Source organism: Gavia stellata, chromosome 1 (genome assembly GCF_030936135.1).
Source record: "Gavia stellata isolate bGavSte3 chromosome 1, bGavSte3.hap2, whole genome shotgun sequence".
Lineage (NCBI taxonomy): Eukaryota > Metazoa > Chordata > Aves > Gaviiformes > Gaviidae > Gavia > Gavia stellata.
Window position 1 is genome coordinate 85,645,533 of NC_082594.1, and position 16,565 is coordinate 85,662,097.

The 16,565-nt window shown below is 39.7% G+C and overlaps 1 protein-coding gene across 1 annotated transcript in view; it reads right to left on the minus strand.

Moving 5' to 3' along the window:
• SCML2 (Scm polycomb group protein like 2) overlaps positions 1–13,861 on the minus strand; it is a 56,975-nt gene extending 43,114 nt beyond the window's left edge. Inside the window, exons 1-3 of the mRNA XM_059817909.1 lie at positions 13,733–13,861; positions 7,659–7,727; positions 1,081–1,151 (exon numbers count right to left, since the gene is read on the minus strand). Of these exons, the coding sequence (XP_059673892.1) occupies positions 1,081–1,151; positions 7,659–7,727; positions 13,733–13,754 (162 nt within the window). The 5' untranslated portion in view covers positions 13,755–13,861. The remainder of the gene's footprint in view (positions 1–1,080; positions 1,152–7,658; positions 7,728–13,732) is intronic.
• Positions 13,862–16,565: the final 2,704 nt, after the last annotated feature.

Consider the following 16,565-nt stretch of genomic DNA (forward strand, 5'->3'; position numbering starts at 1 on the left):
TCCGTTTGTGTTGCTTTTTGTTTGGTCCCCACTGGAAGCCCGTATCATTTACAGTACCATCAGACCACCAACAAACCCTAGAAGATACCTTTCTCAACATGCCCAGTCCACTAAACTAGACATGCACCGCTTGTCACGCCTATTACAGTTCTATCAACCTGAACTATCCAATTCCTTCAGCACCTATCTTCCTAACAGTGAAGACATACAGACCAAAACTCATTCTATTTAACTTCACGCAGCTAAGATAGTCCTCAGTTTGGGAAAATACTGGCCCTGGCTCCCTCTACAGAGAGAAAGATGCCTGCAGAGGTCAGCTCAGTCTCCAGAGGGCCGAATAACTGGAGGTCATTAGCTCACACAAGATGGTAGATTTAAACTGCAACTGCAAATACATACCAAATCATCAGGCAGTGGGGGGGGAAATCAAACTTGTAGGGCACAATGTAAAATATAAAATAGTACATTAAACATCCTTCATTATGAATCCAGTATTTCCCTTGTATTCCCATATATTCACCTTGATTTATTTTTTTTTAACTTCAATATCTGTTACTGTTTAGTAAAAAGCACTCTGCTCAGAAAGAGACAAAATTAGACATATTTGAGAGATCCAGAAAAGAAGTGGTGAATAAACTCTACTACACACACATATACATCTTGTAGCTGGCCAGAACTGAAAGGACTCTTTCAGAAACAGGGCAGGAGAAAGGCTCCTCTGACAATCAGCCAAATTTTAATTCTCACTAAAAGCATGGTACCTCTAAGATTACTGAAAAAAGTAGAAAATCTTTTTGAACTCTGATAAGACTATCAGTTTTCATTAACCAGTCTTTTTATTTTTAAAGGAAAACAGAGTCCAAAGCTACAATTTTAATGAAACCCTTAAAGTTTGGTTTGAGGCAGAAACCAAGAATGAAAAACTTCAGTAGCTAGCATCTGCCAAAATTGTAAGCTACTGATAACTAGAGATCAAAAGAAGTCAAATAGGAAGTTTGCAATCAGTCTAAACATAAAAGTTGCTCTAGGATCACTCTGTAACATGCATACATACACACACAAACTTGCAATCTGGCATACCTGTCTGAAACAATGTAGAGGGGCAGCTACTGATTCAGTCTCTTTCAGATAATCATCCCAATTAAACAGTTCTGGAAGACATAAGATAAAAAAAGACCATACAGACAATTTTTAAAGAGAACTTACATTAAAAGGGGTTTGGGGAAAGAAAGGGACAGAAAAACCCAACTATCTTGTAGAATACGTTTTGTTTTTTTTTCAAGAACAGGATTACTCTTAAATGGAAACTCCACCTCTGAAAAACACACAACCCTTGAAGGAGCTTTAAGAGTACCGTTAATTCATAGGGGCGATCACACAATAGGCAAAATCAATCTAAACCTTCCCCAAGATTTGTTTTGGTTGTGGTTTTTTTTTTTGGTCTACTTACAAAGATACAAGTCACAATATCTAGATTCAATTCTCTGAATAAGGACCTCCCAAGCAGCCTTGCACAAATCACGTTAGCCTTTCTATATCTTAGTTCCCCTAACAGCAGGACTGATCTGATAACCTCATAGGAGTCCTGAGATGATTTATGTTGAAAAACAGACACACGTTGATTCTGTTGAAATCTGTGTTGGGAATACTATCCCCGTCCACTAGAAATCAAAAGGATTAGCACAGCCTTCCAACTGCATCTTTGTCTCTTTTCATCTGAAGTCTGGTAAAGGTTTCTCTTTGTAGGGTAAATATTATGGCAATGTTCAGCAACAGAATCATGGTATTTTTTTCCAGTGTTAACATTGGCATTGTTTATGTGCATGGGTGAGTGTATTCTGCATTTGATTTAATCAGTGTTATCAGTTTTGCATGAATGGAACAGTATGAAGTACTAACATAAAAGATAGAAGCAAACATTACTTAAATTAATATAAAGCGCAAGAGAAAAACTACAATGGCACAGCTAATGTTTTTGTTCCTAAATCATCTAAGTGAGCTCTTTTGCTTATTTTTCTTGTTTGGGCCGCTGGCATTTTTCTCATGTTCCTGAAATCACCCAGGAACCCCAAAAGGATGCAGTGATGCCACCCAGCGGCTCAGCAAAGGCCATTCACATGGCCTATAGCAAAATCCATCGTGATGATGGAAAGACCGCACCAGGTTTATCAGTAATCCTTCCAAAAACACCACTGGGCACACTTAAATACGTCTCTGCAATTTTCAGGACACAGGAGAAGCAAAGAAACAATCAGAAAATGGCAGTGTTTTCCAGCACTCGCACACTGCTTCTCTGAAGGATGCCTGGTGGCTTGAACCCAGAGTCTGCCTGCACCAGCATAGCATTTAATTGAAAATATATAGTGCCTCAAGGAGAAGAGAACTACCCCCTTGGCCTGCCAAGATCCTCTTTTTTTGGCATAACAGACGCAAAAGTGTACCAGTGTTTTGTCCTTGGCACTGCAGAGGCGATGTGGTTGTTAGCTATGTAACAAGTCAGTAAAATCTCAAAAGTTGGTAATTTGGTGGTCCGGACTGTATGTAGGCTCGTAACAAAGATGTTTCCACACAACATCTTGGAAGTCCACTTATTTTGGAACGAAAATTTTATTCACAGATTTATAGTTACATCGATTTTGTGTTACTCACAAAAGGCAGGGTACATTAACTTAAGCATATGTTAGATATTTGTATTTCAGGAAATAGCTTTTCAGAACTTTCTCCAGAAAGTAGCCTCCAGATCTGTTGCTCTTTTCATTGATAGGCCAAGGAGGCTGCAAAAATTAAATATGATGAACCGCTAGCGAAGTTTCATCTTATAAAAAATCTTCTTTGAGACTAATAAAGTTACCACTTTGGGTAGACTTCTGATTTAAAAAAAACAAAGTTGTTTTTTAATCAGAGTTTACCTTAGTAAACTTTGAAGTACCCAATTCAATACAATTAAATCTAGCAAAAAGAAAATGTCATCTACATCCCAGCTGTCTCAGATCTAACATGATGTAAAAGCTGTAATCACGAATCAGAGCCTTGCTGTGTTAAGGACCACATAAATGTAGATACTTCAGAGACAGAACCTTTCACGAGGAGAAACCCCCATTCATGTCCTCCAGCATTTCCCAAATGATCTCAATTGTTATAACAGGACTGTAAATTTGGAGGGATGACCCAGAAGTGCAGAGGGAAACAAACAGCTTTTTTTATATTTTTTTCCAGGGAACATTTAGTAGAAAGACACATAAGGTAACACAAGCAGCCAGCTGCAGATAAAGTCAAGAGGAAAACAACATTGCCTGGTTCTTTGCTTTAAATCCTGGCTATCAAAACCTCTTTCATCAAGCAGAAGTGACCTGAAGTTTAAATTAGAACCTCTCCACCTGTGAAGATATGCTGTATTAAATTAAAGCCACGCTCTCAGAGATGGTGCTAATTATTATTTAATTACTCCAGTCATAGAAATAGGAGATTAATGTATGTTTGCAACGTGTAAGATGCATGTCTAGGAAGATAATCACGTTGAAAAAAACCTCTACACACAAAGCTTCTCTATATTCTCAGTGTGCACAGGTAAAGAAGCAGTTGTTTTATATGTATTTCTAATTCTAAAGCCCCTGAAAACATGCAACTTCTGAGAAATGGAAATCCTTCGGAAAATTAGCTCACACTAGATGATTTAACATGCATTTCTCTTCCCACTCAAACCTGCAGGCTGAAATAAACAGCTTAAGAAAAACCCATTATGCAACAAGCACAACTTTATAACCTACCAGCAAAGTGAAAACTAGACAGAAAGGAATTTTTAAGCTGAAGAACAAACCAGCATATACTGGGAAAAAAAACCCACCACACCAGAAAGTAACGAGGACCTTTTGTAAAAAAAACACAACACAAACAAACAAAAAAAACCCAAACCCAACACATTTGTAACCAACACAGTCTGAGACTCTAAAAAGGTGATCTTAGACAATCAGCATGGACAAACAGCCTGACTAACTTAAAATGGAGGAAATAAGTTTATGCCATAGTTGCTTGCATTACAGGCAATGACCCATGGGTCAATGACCCTTGATGTTCTCTGCAATGCTGCATCAATACCCTATCACTTCTTGTCAAACCTGCAATCACAAAGTAACTCAAGCTAAAAGGGACCCCAGGAGGTCTCTAGTTCAACCTCCTGCTCCTCCAGGGCTCCATCACCCTCAATGTGAAGATTTTTTTTTCCTTCCGTCCAGTAGGAATTTCTCATGCTCCAGCCAGTATCTGTTGCTTTTCATCCTTCCACTGCACCTCTGAGAGGAGCCTGGCTCTGTCCCCTCTACAGGTAACTGAAGACAGCAAGGTGATCTCCCATAAGCCTTCTCTTCTTGTGGCTGAAGAAACCATTTTTCTGGTTTCAATACCAGTTTTCTGCTTACATCTTGCTCCTTCATTATTTTGGTGGGCTGCCAGCCGGCTTGCTCCAGTATAGCAGTGTCTTCCTTGTACTGGAGAGCTCAAAACTGAACACAGTACTCCAGATATGGTCTCACAAATACCAAAAAGAAGCAAATCCCTTCCTCTCGGCCTGCTGTCTACAGTTTTGCTGATAGGACTCGGTATGCAGTTGACGTCTTTCACCACAAGAGCACACTGCTAGCCCACACTCCGCTTGCTGCCTGCCAGGACTCCAGGGCCTTTCCTGCCAAACTGCTTTCCAGGCAGCCAGCTTCCCACCTGGCGTTGCTGCGGGGCTCCAGTCTGCCCAGGTGCAGGAGGGACTCTCCATTTGCCTTTGAATCTTACAGGTTCCTGTCAGCCTACAGTTTCTCTAGCATGGGGAGGTCCATCTGAAGAACAGCCCTGCCTTGCAGCCTACTGGCTACTCCTCCCAGTGAGATGTTGCCCACAAAGCAGCTGACAGTGTGTTCTGCCCAATCATCCCCATCTGTCAGTAAGGCATAAAATAGCATCAGCCCTAGTATTGACCTCTGAGAAATGCCACTAGCCACCAGCTGCCAGGTGGATCTTACACCATCTGGCAGTCCAGTCGATTTTCCATCCACCTATCCAAACCACATCTCACCAGTTCGGCTGAAAGGACAGAACAGAAACCGTACAGAAAGCCTTTGCTAAAGTCGAGACGAACAACATCCACTGCTCTCCCCTTGTTTACAGAATCACGTATCACAAAAGGCTATCAGTCACACACACTTCACACTGGCAAATCCATCTCAGCTGTTCCTAACCTCATCTTTGTTCTCTGTTTGCTTGAAAATGGCTTCCAGGAGGATTTTCTCCATAGTCTTCCTGAAGACTTAGGTCAGGCAGGCCACCCTATAACTCCCCAGGTGCTCCCTTCTTGTCCTTATTGACACTGGGCATACTATTTGCCCTTTTCCAGTCATCACGAAACTTTCCCCAATCACTATGATCTCTCCAAATTGAGAGAGAAGCCTCCCAGTGACATCAGTCAGCTACCTCAGCACCCTTGGAGGCATCCCATCTGCTCCCATGAATATATGAATGCCCAGTTTGCTGAAGTGGTCCCTTCTTCTTCTACTGTACATAATGCTTCAGTTTAGTTTAAGTCAAAGTTTTACAAAATTTAAATTAAAGATTTAAACGTTGTGTCACTTACAGATAGGTAGAATTTAAGGTCCTGGTTTATTTACGTTAGTTTAATACAGTATCACCATAGGCTAAACACTGTTTAAGCAGATAGAGCATCTCATGTATTCTCATCTCATCCCTAGGTTCCCCTGGCATGCATGTGAGACTTTTGACACAGAGATGTCTCTTTTCTAGTCTTCATCCCACAATCTCTCTTTGACAAAGATGAGGTTTCCTTTTAATTTTGGTTTACATACTTTTGCAAATGTAGTAGTTTAAGTGTAAGGTATTTCATACCCTGCTTTATACCTTGTACCTCCTCTATATGTTGTCATCATTCAATTAGAATTTTTCTCCTCCTCCTGTCTTTCTCTACCTACTTTAGTCTATTTTTTCACCTGTTCTTCTCACATCTCTATGTCTCCCCTCCTCTTCAACTTCTCCCATCACACATTCCCCCTGAAAACTCTGGAGGTTTCCTGGATTCTAGCCCAAAGGATTCTAAGGCATCTTTCTTCATCCAGCATCAAGAGGCTCTTTTTTCTTCCTTGCCACCCACAAGCAACAACACAGGATAAAAATTATCATCTCGTCCACAGAAAATCAGAGATCTTGAGCAACGCACTCCTCTCTAAGTGTTTGACAGAGCTGAGTCTAGATTTCATGAGTAAATTCAGTGCTCAGATACTAGATTAATAGCATAGTCCTGAGTGGAAGAACACAGATGACAGAATAAGGCTTGCCTGCTTAGCACTGCTTCTCCACAAAGCTTTTTCAACACCTTGCTCTCTACTGCAGAAGGAGGCAGGGAAGTTTTCCAGTGACTCATGAAATATGGTTATCTTATCCACATATGAAAAGCACTTTGTTGGTGGGTGGGGGGCATCTTATGGGGCTCCGTCTGCCATGTAAGACAACATTATTTTAAGACACAGACATGCTATCCGAGTCCAGTTTGACTGGAGCTCCTCTTACGCTGAAGAAGAGGGAAAACAAGACACAAATACACTTCCTTTCCTGTCTCAAAGTAACAGGGAAGATTAACAAAGATGACTGCTAGGATCCCAAGAAATGGAAGAATTAAGTCTGGCAAATGTAACAGCAGAAAGCTGTACTATGGCTGGTGGTAACAGGGCATCGTATCTTTTATGCAAAGTTATCACCTCAACTACCCAGCTACCATGTTAGTATCTCAGCTCATTTGTTCAGTGACTACACTACTTGTAATGAACTCCTCCGCTGATACCCAAGAAAAGCTCTGAACCAGACCATCTATTAGGCATCACAGCGCACAGAAATGTAAGCAGAGTGAGAGCTTAAGTAACCCAGTGACATTTTACTGAGAAATAACTAACACATTCTGTTCAGTCAACAGCACTCATGACATTTTTACTGTCCCAAATTCAAGCAACCAACATGAACATACAAAGAGTATATAAGGATGCTGCTGCCCTCTCACTGCAGCTCATAAAAGCTAAACTGCAAGCAATCCCATGTATATGCTGCCCTACAGCACCTGTTGAGGTTAGTAGAGGCTGTCTAAGTTTGATAAGAAGCTATATAATTTCTGGCAAGTGTGTAGTTTCCTCAGTTTATTATAAAAACACAATTGATTTGAAATTGTTTCAAGTAAAATTAGAATCCCAGGCAATTTAATCCAGTTAGCAATCCTAAAAATTCAGACTATTGAACTGAAAATCCTTTCTTTGGCACCAGCAAACATATTAAGGAAAGAGAAGATAACTGGCAGAAAAGGCATGAAAACGGGAAATACCTGATGAGAAGAACAGACAAATCAGTAATGATCTAAAAAAAAATTAATGTTTACACAGCATCTTTGATAGTATATACAAAGAGTACTTGTCTTGGCTAGTAAAACTATCAGGCTCAAGTCAAGCATTTTTAACCATCATTTTCTATACCAAAACATACTTCCCTAAAAGTTAGACAAAAGCAGTGATATGGTTTTAACAACCCACCAGTAAAAGCCTCAGGAGATAGTACAATCCAAATACACACTTTTTCTTTTAGGGTACCTTAACTAATAACCTGACAGCTGCAATACCTACCACTTTGTAAAGACGGGTTGTTTGCCTGCTGATCCTTTCCATCTTTCTCTTTTTTAATATTCTTTGAATCTAAAAGACAAGATTCCATTACATAATAAATGTAATATTCACATCATAATGATGTCCAGCATAACACAGAATGCTTTCAAACAATACAGGATGTCTTGTTCCAAATATTGACTTTCTTTTATTCATTTCAGTGCATAATCAAAAAGGTATTTGTACTCTAAATTTAATCACTGCACTATTTCTCTTTCAAAATATATTGAGAAGTACAGCATGAAAAAGCAGAGCTTTTGACTACTTTACATTATCAGAATAAATCTAGTTGCAGAAAATGTAGTATTAGCTCCACAAAGAGCAACCCTGTCTTAATTTTTAACAGCGTTACTGAACCTACACACAATTTGAGATCCTCAAGATCACTGAGTATCTGTTTACAACTTGTCTAGACCACTATGAACTGAGAAACAAGAAAAAAAAAAACCACAAACCCACCCTAAAAGCATATTTCTGAGTTAAAGCTTCCATTCTACATTTAAATTCTTGAATACCCAAATGCAGGCAGCTATCTAAGTGCACGTCAGCTATTTTAAAAAAAAATCATTCAGAAGACTCCATCTTCTCTGTCATTCATATCTACCCACATACAGAAGGGAGGCTGTCATTTCATTTTTGCGTGTTTCAGCATGTATGAGAGACAAAGTTGGACTGGGAGGCTAGAATGGAGAAAACTGAGGGAGCCAGTTCCACTTGTTCCTTTTAGTCTTTAAAGTTTGTTGGTTTGGTGACCTGCTTTTGACACTCATGGACTCAAGCACAATTCAAATATGACACTGAGTTGGCAACAAAAATGCAAGTACATTTCCTGACTTAGAAAGGTTATCAAGCTCTGTGTGGCAAAATAACTCTCTCTGTTTGCAAACGCCTCAGCACCAGGAATGGGGCTGCTCCTCTGGGAAGTCCTGTGCCTCAGCTCATGCGTTGGGTCACCCTAGTTAACCTGAACTGTTACAGGTGAAGGGATGGCTCGCTTGTACTGTAAGATTGTGGGGGTAGCTGCTTCCTATATTTGCCCACACTTAAATCTTTAGCTATTGATTGGCTTGCACTTGAAATAAAAACAATCCTAACTTAGAATAAGAAGCATTTGGTGATCAGAAACACTTGAGATACAATGAGTTGTTCTGCAGCAAAGATTAAGCCCTAATAGTGTTTCTCTTCTGTGTTTTCTGTAAGAAAGGCTTGTCTTGAAACAGAGAGTACTGATGAGCGACAAGTGATATTCATAATTTCCGTCCCGCTTCTTTCATTATTTATTGAGGAATTGCCATGTACAGCAAGAGCTGAATCATAACAATCTTCTGTCAACACTCACAAAATCGTCCCCCATCCAACAGTGAGGAAGGGATAAGCCATCCACCTGGCTCTGTGCTGGCTAGGACATAGCGCTCCTTTGGCCAGGGCACAGTACCGGCCAGGGCCCCCTCAGGGGTGGCCGGGCAGGGCCTCACCAGCCAGGGCCACCCCACCATCCCGGCAGGGGAGGCACTGAGGGCAGCCCCAGCACTGGGCACCCTCCCTGGGTACAGGTCGAGGCTGGGACGGGACATGTGCCCACAGGTGGGCCCAGCTTGGCAGGGCCCATGGCCAGGCAGGGCAGGGCTGTGGGGAGCTGGAGACTGGCCCTATTCTGGCATCGCTGGGGCAGGGGCTGACATTGGGTCCTGGGCCCTGAGCAGGGCAGGGAGAGGCCCCAGGTGAGGTTGGTCAGGGCCATTAAAGCCTATTAGTGTACTCAGGGCCAAGACACCTTCCAAGAATAACCCAGAAAATATACCTACAGCTACATACCTGCTCAAAAGATGCTGCAAAAGTATCACCTGTTTCTCCTAAAGCAGATATGGGGAGTACCGCAGATCCTTTGAAAAGGAAAGAAAATGCTATGTTTACGCCTTGACTTAGCCTTCTTTCTTGACTTACATGCTCTTTCTTTTGGAAAAAGTTTGCTTTGAAACATTTTCTACGTGGTAAGTTTCCTCCCTTATGGAGGTCAACTTCAGATGGACCTGCTGAAATGCTTCTGGACGGTGCTCACAGAGCTCTAACCCCTGTACTTCCTCAGGAATAAGGCTTTAACCCACAGAAGTGGACACCCTACGTCCTGACAACAACTACCAGTGGGAATCTGAGAAGGGATAGTGTTAAAACTAGTTCAGTAACAATGACAAGACACAAGGCTAACATTCACCTTCTCCCTCCTACAGATCAAAATATATTCTATCCAGCCTCTTTGGAATTGAGCTGAATGCAGGTAGTTTTCTACTGGGCGGTGGCAATCACCAGCAGAGCCTTTTGCAATGTTCTACAAGCTCAGTTAGTCAGGCTTTCCCAAAAACGGTCATGAGACTGTTGCAGACATCAGTCCGACAGCTTACAGAATAGATAACTTCCCAATCCGCCTGTTTCGGAAGAGGAAATCCAACGGAGTCCCACATAAGAGGCTTATTGAAGAAGAGAACTAGTAACTGCTTCCTGCGAACACCCAAAGCTTGAAAGGACAGAATCATGAAAGACTATCTACCCAACGGTGCCAGATTTCAAACAAGATGACGGCCTTTCATGAAGGGAGACATCAAGAACAGGTGAAAGAATGTGAAAAACTGCAGCCTGGACACCAGATGAGTTCTTGCTGACAACCACCACCCAAATTATTTATTTCCTGTACAGTTAGGTTTAGTGCCTATCTCACAAATATCACAGCAAATAAATACGAACGCTGAAATGGAACACTCTCAGCAACACATTTTTCTTATCGTCAGCCATTAGAAAACTATGAGAACAAGAAGAGATGATGACATTAACGAGAAGAAATGGATTCCTCAATAGCAATTTAAACATCTGTTTCATTTCAGGTAGAGGCATCTTCATTCATAATAAATCCAAAGCACCATCACTATCACTTGTTTTTGATGGCCAGAAATTTACACTTTAAAATGCTCAAGTAAAACTCACCCAGCACATGCAGAAGCATCCAAAATTAAGTCTGAATAAGACCAAGATTGTTGCCAAAGGCTCCCCTTGCATTCTAACCTTCAACGCTGGGAAGACCATTACAACGATGGAGTGTTTTGTCTAAGCAGATGAAAAGCTACTAGCAGCAAGAATTACTAACCTGTTTTCACATGAGATACCCTGTATCTACTACCACCTCGGAAAACTTCCCCCAGTCTATACTTCACAGTTGCTATAATGCCTTGGTCTGGGATGCCTCTTCCAATGTCAGTAGTTAGGGTGGATAAGAATTTATGGTTTATCTTCAAAAGCAACATAAAAAAAAATGATTTTATTAAAATCCAATTTTATAAAAATGAAATAAATGCGCTTTTTTTGGCTTTTCTTTTTTTTAAATGTATGCCAATCTACATTTGAAATTTTGATATCCTAAGTTCTAGTGAATTTAGTTTCGAAAGATCACTGAAAACAAAATTAAGACATGGAAGACTATTATATCAAATCACTGGGCTGAGGAAGATGTCTCCCTCAGCATATGACCCTCAGCTTGGTCAAACTTTGAGGTCAAACCTCAAAAATGAAGTTATGAAAGAGGGAAATACTTCTGCAGGTACAAAAAAGTATCTTCTTTTCATCTCCTTCACCTAGCCACGTTCAATAACTAATTCCTTGAAACCTGAAAAGTGGACTTGAAAAGGGGAACTTTATTGATATATTGGACACAGAAGAGACTTACTAGTTCTAGAGTCTTGAAGCTCATGGTGACAAAAAAAATAGGTCAGTTTAATTCATTATCTATCTTCCTCTATTCATAAAGTCCATTTTTAAAGAGACAAGTTGCAGTCTACTTTCCAACGTAAAGCACAGTATGTTTCAGACCATTTTGTCAAAACACAAATGAAAATGAAATGTGAACTTACTCACATGCTACTTAGCTCTCTTTAAAAAAACAACAGAGAATGGGATACCATTTTCAAAGAAAGTTTTAAAAATATAGTAATACATATAAGTACATAGAGTTTATATTTGCTATGTAAATATACATACATTTAGACTGTAATACATACAGGCTAAAAACTTATTTTCAAAATCCCATGAAAGATTGTTTTCTTCTAGGTAGCAAGATTGGAATACAGCATATGCTAAAATTACAAAAGTAGCATATTCTATTGTTCACCAACTGTTTTTCTACAGTGCACTTCATAAACTAAAGCTGCAGATACAAAACAAGATTAGAGTAAGATTATTTAACATAGTGCTTTCTGCTTACCGATCCAAAACTCCATGTGTTTACACTACTCCCACCCTATCTGTAACCACAGAATTCTTCTGCTGATAAGATTACTCAACAGAAGACAGGCAAGAGCAACCACATCTATCATGCAAGAAATTAGAGACATGGAAGAAAGAAAACAAAGCTATCTTGACCGACTTGTGAATGCCAAAAAAAAAAAACCAATCAGAAAAGGCACCTTTAGACTATAAGGTCTGGTAAAGATAATCCTGGTGACCAATGCATAGTTCCTCTTATAAACTCCCATGTTGAACTCCAGCTTCTTGTCTGAGATGCTTTAAAAATCCACAACATTTCTTTCTGAGAAGAGTTAACCTTTCAACAAACAAGAGGATTGCTTTGTCTGTGTACTGGCAAGCATCACATCTTTTGTTCGTATTCGTTTCAACCACAGAATGGTGTGCTACATGAGGAGGCTTACATGTGTTATCTTCTAAGACTTGCTATTTGGTTGCTGTCCAATGCAGGGATCAAGCAGTTCAGTCATGCTTTCGAGATTTCTGCAGCTATTTCTTAGCCACCTTAAAGTCTTCAACTCTGACAGGTGTTCAAAACATGGCAGGAGACCATTTTTTTCAAAGAAATCCCTTGTCTCTTCCTGATGGACATGAAATACCTTTGGGTGACAGAAACATTTGCTATTCCCACGCCACGCAGTTACTCGCCTTCAGATCAAGTTTACTAAAACAAGACCAAGACTTACCATTGCCCAGGAAGGAGCCTCCTTCACTCCCTACCACACAGGGTTGCAAGCCCATTTCAACTACCTTTCACCAAGCCTCAGTGCACACAGCTGAGGATATCAAGACAGAGTGAGTATGAATGTCTCCTTTCCCTTCTTTTTGTGCTTCCCTAGTGGGATTCTTATCTTATCTGCCTGGAACAGGGTGTCTCTTTAGTGTATTTAGACAACAGCCATGCAGAAAACCTAGAAGAGAAAGGGACAGACTTCCTCCATAAACGCTTGGTGCAACAATTAAATGGATGACTCCTGCCATTACAGAAAATCTATTATAGCAAAAGACAATTATTTACCAAGGGAGCGCACAAGCACATAAAGCAGCTTGGGCTTGAGGTGGAAAGCTCAAGAAAAGTACAAAAGTGTTAGCAGCCTTTTATGGGGGAGGACTACCCATCTGAAAGCTTTGAAAAGCAGCAGCAACCTGGTTTCAGACAGTGGGTCTTTCTCTCTTCACATTCTCTTTGTTTCACCAACACAAACACCCTTGTTTCTTCTTAAGTCTCACTCTTTATTTTAGCGCTTAACTCACAATTAACTTCTGCAGACGTGACAAAGCAGAAATCACACCTTCGTAGTACACTGTGCATTTGTGGATGAACTTCTTTTAAAATGTTAATTTTGTCTTCAAGAGACAGCTGCTAATGCCATTTGTGGTAAAATTTGATTCTTTGTACTACTCAGTTATTGTCCTGGTAAATTATATGCAGTTACAGAATAAAGCACTACATGTTATTTAATATCACACCTAGACACATTCTTCAATTTTAGAATAGTATAATGGCTTCAAGGCTGTCACAGGACAAAATTGCTTTGGTTGAACTTGTCGAACTCCAGGATAAGCCAAATTTACCATACTTACTCTAAAACAATGTTAAGTTTGAACCTACCTGTATTCAGTACATACCATAAACTGTCTTCTTTAATCTAACAGTATAGTAACTGTCAAGTAATATCCCACCACCTTCAAAAAGAGAATTTAGCAGGTTCCCTCTTTCCACTTGGATAAAAGCTACCAGGCCTTACCTTTAGCTGCTGTTCTCCCCATGGTAACACTTCTGTGATCTCCCCTCTCACAATAAAAAGGCTGAAGTTGAAAGACCAGTTAATTCTTCCTTTCAGCACAACAGTTTCCTGTGGAGTAGTAATACAACAAGTTAGGGGGGAGATTGTTGTTGGGGTTTGGGTTTTCTCTTTTTTTGGAAAGGAGGACTTTTTTTGTATTGGTGTATAAGTATCTTGTTGGTTTTAAGTTGCAAACGTTTAACAAACTATGTGTAGAAGAACAGCGTGTAAACAACGGATATATCAAAGTAGCAAGGGTACAGAACCCACACTTTTATTTCATTGTTTTAGACAGTTCATTGTATAATGATTTGCATTTTCTGTGGATTTCCAAATCAAAGAAAGATATAAAATGTGCTTTAATCCTTTTTTTTCCCCAACAAACATTACTGAAAAATGGAAGAAAGACTTTTATACATAACCTACTCATCCTGCCTCACTTGCACAGAGTTAAACAATCATCAATTTAAACACCTTTGGGTAAAACACACTAACTTGGACAACTACAGTAGAAGGGGGAGCAAAACACTGATGTAAGAAATCTACACAAAGGCCCAAGTGCTCAGTGATACCCCTGCCCACTACGACTTGTAACAGAGCACCGAGAACCTGTTAGGGAAACGCTAACTGCAGATAAAAGCAACAAGCCACATTCCTGTAGGGTTTAGAAACTAGAAGGGACAAATTAGTTAAACTATTGTAAAACAGCAAAAACAAACTTTATTTTTTGTGTGTTACTGTGATTTTCTACTCCAGCATCTAGGGTTTTTTTGAACTTTGACTGTGTTCAATTCAAGTCAAACTCATTTGAAGCTTTTTAGCCTCGCAGCAACAAAGCCAGCAAGTTAATTATCCTCTTCCATTAACTCTTCAAGTAATAATGGGTAAAATACATTCACATTTCTGAATTATCTTCTTTGATCACTTCCTTTCAAGGAACTCCCATGAGGTTAAAGTTGACATCATCAAAAGTTCAAGTTTTTTTTAAAATTTATATATATGCATACTTTTTTCAAGATTAATTTTGCCAAAGGAAACATTTTTAGAAGCTACACCTTTCCAGTGTTACATAAAAGGAATAATATCTACTTGGAATTTCTTTAATCTTATACTCACATACTAAAAAAAAAAAATACACATTCATATAGCATATAAGAGAGGCATCATACAGCTGAGTATTTTCCTGAAACTGCGACATTTCAGTGAAACTTCGAGGAACTTGCACACTATGGTGATGGATTGCATGATGAAAACTTTATACAGTGCAAGTCCCATGGTTAAAGCTAATTAAATATGGTTTTAAAAATGCCTGTGACTGAAGAATTCATTTAGTGTGCTGTGTGTGAACGTGCTGGACAGTTATTACAAAAACTCTCAGGATTGAGACTTGAAAGCAGTTATAAATAAAACTGAACACTACCATAAAATAAGCAGGTTTTGCTACACAATAGCATTCATAGCATAAGTGATCAACAGGATTAAGAACAGAAATCCTTTTAAGCCATCAAATAAATTTGAAATACTTGATACTTTAGTAGACTCCCCCCAAAAATTCAAAGCTTTTCTGCTGCAAGTAATAAATCGTGAAAGGTGATGCAGAGTCAAAGTAACTGTTTTTACAGATTACTTTAAAGCAGTGCATGGTTTTTATCTTTTTGTTCCAAGTACCAGATTGCACTTCATGCAGTAATAAAGATTCCAACCCCGCAGTGATAGTCATCAAGTTTAGCACAACCGGAGTGTCTGTCAGAACATAAAAAGGATTCCAGCTTTTCATTAGCTTGTGTTGTACCAGATAGGCTATTTTACAGCATGCCCACCAGCCTGTTAAAAATATAAGACAACTGAAAGTTCTGAAAGCGCTGTTTGAAATGGGGCAAACACAACTGCAGGAATACAATACATTACTATTTCTAAGAGGTGCTACTCAAAACCCAGTTACACCTACAGTATTCAGGTTAAGAGCCACTATTAAATTAGCTTGTAGATAGTGCTGTTTGTCACAGAAAACATTCAAGAACGGTATTTCTGAGGCTTTAGCTAACAACCACTACATGCTGCTGAATTATAGCAAAATGAAAACCAGTTACCTCCAAAACAGAGCAGGGTCAGTCTGAAATAAAGTATAACTTCTTTTGCAGGGGCAGACCTAGGAAAAGCTTTCCATCACCTCGTGTAATTAAGCAGCAAACCGTAAGCAAGGCTGTTACGTCCTCTGCTAACCAAGACAGAGTCCTCTTATGTTGCACTCACCATCACCAGCCTGGTTCAACCCACAGCGCACCCACCACAGAAGAGGAGAAACCCACCAGCAAATACAGGGGAGAAACCTCCAGGGACATTCTGGCAAAGTTATGTAGAAAGGACAGAGCTCAAGGCATTCTTGTATGTGCACCTCGGCAAGCAAGCCAAGTCAGTGATACAGAAAGCTGGGGTTAAGAAATCGATCTAGCAGCTTCTAGAAACTAAGGGCAAAATGAAACAAAACAAGGTCAGGAATATACAAGCAAACAAAGAAATGTAATGGCAAGGCTGAAGCGTAATGGCTTTAGGATGCACAAAGCAGCAGAATGAAAACCAAAGTTACAAAAACCAAGCTGAGCATAGTGATTGTCAGTCACGGACAGCAAACACCCAAACCCCACCGATTTAGGGAATGGAAGTACAGAATCCATATCGTACACCAAGGAGAAACTATTTGCTGTAAATTAAGGAAATTTAAAAAAAAAAAGTGAATAAAACATAATCCATGAACCTAGGATAACATTGAATTCATCATCAAAATATCTTCAAT